Source organism: Aplosporella prunicola (genome assembly GCF_010093885.1).
Source record: "Aplosporella prunicola CBS 121167 unplaced genomic scaffold K452scaffold_27, whole genome shotgun sequence".
NCBI lineage: Eukaryota > Fungi > Ascomycota > Dothideomycetes > Botryosphaeriales > Aplosporellaceae > Aplosporella > Aplosporella prunicola.
In genome coordinates this window covers 222,076-225,591 of record NW_022983555.1, presented here as the reverse complement: position 1 = coordinate 225,591, position 3,516 = coordinate 222,076, and the positions used below count along the sequence as shown (strand labels likewise).

Genomic DNA, 3,516 nt, shown 5'->3' with positions numbered 1-3,516 from the left:
TTTTTTTTTTTTTTTGGCTTCACTACTTCACTTAGATGATTGTCTCGGTCCACTACATCTTGTCTACTTTATACCCCTTTACCCGTGGAGTTTGGTGGAGCAGCACTCATATTGTAGAGGTGGGCTTTGCGTAATTATCACGACAAGATGGCCGCACGCCCTTTTTTCTATAATATATTGCAGGCTTCAGGGGAGCATGGCGAGATGGTCAGGCCCGCAGGCATATAGTGCAAGGTGGAGCAAAGCCGCCCTACCCGGCGGTATCCGTGAGGCTAGCCTGCCGTAGCCGAGAAGCTTCGCGAGCTTCGCGAGCTTCGCTGTCAGGGGCCCGAGATGCACATCTCGCGACCATGGATCGCTTGAGTATCAATCAACATCTTGGATACACGCAAAGAAGAAGACGAAGCTGTTTAATAATCCGCGCCAACTGGGCCGCTGTCCGCGATGCTTTGCGCACCTCGGTGACAACACGCTCATCATAGACAAGCCGTATCGGTACGGCTCGCAAGAGGGCCCCGGCTGCGGCCTGAGCGCCTACACCGCGCTTTTCCAAAGCGGACAGTAGCCGACTCGAACGTTCACTAGTGGGGATGCACCCTCGCCGAGGCCAAGCTTTGATTAATACCCCGATGTACCGATGCCGGCTGCGATCGCAACTCACCTAGCGAGTCGCAGGCCTGGCCAGGGTGCCCCGCCCGACATTAAAACCGTGTGAAGCCCCTAAACCAAGACACACGAACCCGACACCGCATAGGCCGTGCAACCAAGGTGATAACAGGTACGGCTAGCGGCAGACATGGCTCTTTCGTCGCGGTGGAGAGGTGGCACGATGTCATTCTGGAAGAGCTGGCTAGCGGCGGATAGGCCATGGAAGGGTTACCAGCATAGCGACGCAAGCTCCAGTCTTAGCCGATAGGGCGGAAGCTTAGCTCCAACTAAGTGTGACCAGGTAAGCAAATTAAGCGTTTTATGGAAACGCTGATTAGCCGGGCAATTTCCCGTTTCGGCTCCCTCCCCGACGCGCGACTTCGACTGCTCTACCTAATATATTTATGGCAGGGCTCGTTTGGAGACACTAGACTATATAAACAGTGTTGATCCTATCTGTTTTCCGCTACCATCCCACTCTAGTCAGGTGCTATTCACTACTACCGCTGTTACCACTTCCTTTTCAAACTTCCGTTCGCTCTTTCCCCTCACCAACAATGCCTAGCCTTCTTTCTATCCTGGCCCTAGTCGGCTCGGCTCTCGCCATCACCTCCCCCCCTTCGGGTGCCCTGACGGTCGGCTCCAACGGCACGTACAAGACGATCCAGGAGGCGGTTGACGCGCTAGACACGTCGACGGCGACGGAGCAGAGCATCTTCATCTACGCGGGCACGTATAAGGAGCAAGTCACGCTCCCTAAGCTCAAGGGCGGACTTAAGGTCTACGGCTACTCCAAGGACGACACCACCTACGCCGGCAACAAAGTCACCATCACAGCGGGCCACAGCCAAAAGGAGGGCCTCGACGACGACGGCACGGGCACGCTCCGCGCGCATACAGCCAACCTCGCCGTCTATAATCTCAACGTCGACAACTCGTTCGGGCAGGGCTCGCAGGCGATTGCGCTATCGGCCTACTCGGGCGGCAAGCAGGCCTACTACGGCTGCCAGTTCACAGGCTTCCAGGACACGGTCATGGCGCAGGACGGAGTGCAGTACTACGCCAACTCGCTAATCGAGGGCGCGACCGACTTCATCTTCGGCCAGCACGCCGCCGCGTGGTTCGAGAACGTCGACATCCGCGTCGCCGAGGCCAGCGTCGGCTACATCACGGCTAACGGCCGCACCTCCGAGTTGGATAACTCGTACTACGTCATCAACAACAGCGACGTCGCCACCGCCGATGGCGCCTCCGTCAAGGAGGGCGCCTACTACCTCGGCCGCCCCTGGCAGCAGTACGCCCGCGTCGTGTTCCAGAATACTGCGCTCAGCGACGTCATCAACTCCGAGGGCTGGCACACGTGGAACACCAATGACGACCGCACCGACAACGTCGAGTTCGCTGAGTTTAAGAACACTGGCAAGGGTGCGAGCACCTCTGGCCGCAAGTTCGCTAAGCAGCTGACCGCCGCCGTGTCCATGGAGACAGTTCTGGGCGATGACTACACCAGCTGGGTCGACAAGAACTTCTTGTAAACGGTCGAAGGTTGAATGGGACACGCACGCAAGCGTGCATGCTTAGAAGCGTGCGGTGTGATTTGAACGTATGTACATATGAGCGCATACGTATGAGTAGATGTGATTCGGTAGATTATGCTGCTGCCAGTTACTTTTTCTTCTTATAGTTCTTCTGAGTTGTAGATACGAATTATTACGGGACCAGCTGGGCCTGGCTAAATTGTTCGTGTACATTTTCTGTTCTACTGCTTCTTTTCCTTGGTGTCTATAAATTGTTTGCTCCCCTACCTTTCAGTGCTAATACGTTTGCTTGGGTTACCCATCCGGAGGCTGCTGCCCTTCATTGCCATTATGTATGCGTATATCAGGAGGTGCTGAGAGGCAAAGTACACGTTGCGCTGGAGGTTCTACCGCACAGCTGCTGCCATCTGCACTGCCTCTAATTAGGGTTTAATGCGTGAGGTAGTAAACTATAACAAAGACTATAAGCTCGGCGAAGTCGTTTTACGCTATTAAATCGATAAAGTAAATTTTAAGTAAGTATGCCTTCAGCTACGGCGCATATAGCCTCTTCTCCTATATGGATTAATTTAGTAATATTTTGCGTACGCCTGGATGCCGCAGCTCGGAGAGGGTGATAATTAAAGTAAATTTAACTTTTTGGGATCCGTAATGGATTCAAATTATACTTCGCAAAACCACTAAATCTGTTGTTGCCTAATCATCAACCACAGATAACTATAGGCAAATATCGCTACTAGTCCAGCAAGGTACTTTTATTTTACCTATATAAACTCAGTGGATTCCCACTTGTTTAGAAAATCATACAACTTTCCACCGACGAGTCTCAATAAATATGCTTAACACTTCACCGGAAATGGTTTAGTACTAGTACTATATCTAAACTGTATACGCGTGGAACCATTAGAATACACAATCTCAATAATATACAAAGATAATGAGGAGCGGCGATCACGTTATATGCATCGTCCCACGTACGCTCGCTACGCGACTACGCTCTTATTCGTCTGCATTTGCTAAGGAAATCCTCCGCTTCTCCACCGCTTTCCTAATTAGAAAAGAGGCCGGTAGAAAGTTACCTTGCGTAGCTTCTTAGATATACCCTTTTTAGTAACCTTCTTGCTTCTATTGACTATTCAGTAGCTGTGTAGTCGAGTAAAAGCATTATTATAAATTATATAATCTTTAGTAGCTTAGACAGTACTATAAATTGATTCTAGCGGAGCTATAAGGTCTAATGTCACGGGTTTCTAGCGCGTTCCTTGCAGTTCTTACCAGCAAGCGCTAGCTGACGGTTTGTCTTTGTTTGTTATTTGTCAATTGTTGTTTG

At 51.2% G+C, this 3,516-nt stretch overlaps 1 protein-coding gene across 1 annotated transcript; it reads left to right on the top strand.

The window, feature by feature from the left end:
- Positions 1-1,205: 1,205 nt before the first annotated feature.
- Positions 1,206-2,183, top strand: K452DRAFT_321605 (carbohydrate esterase family 8 protein; the record flags this gene model as incomplete). The annotated part of the gene is made up of 1 exon (XM_033544415.1): positions 1,206-2,183. The coding sequence occupies one exon, from the start codon at positions 1,206-1,208 to the stop codon at positions 2,181-2,183; it is 978 nt and encodes a 325-aa protein (XP_033393473.1).
- Positions 2,184-3,516: the final 1,333 nt, after the last annotated feature.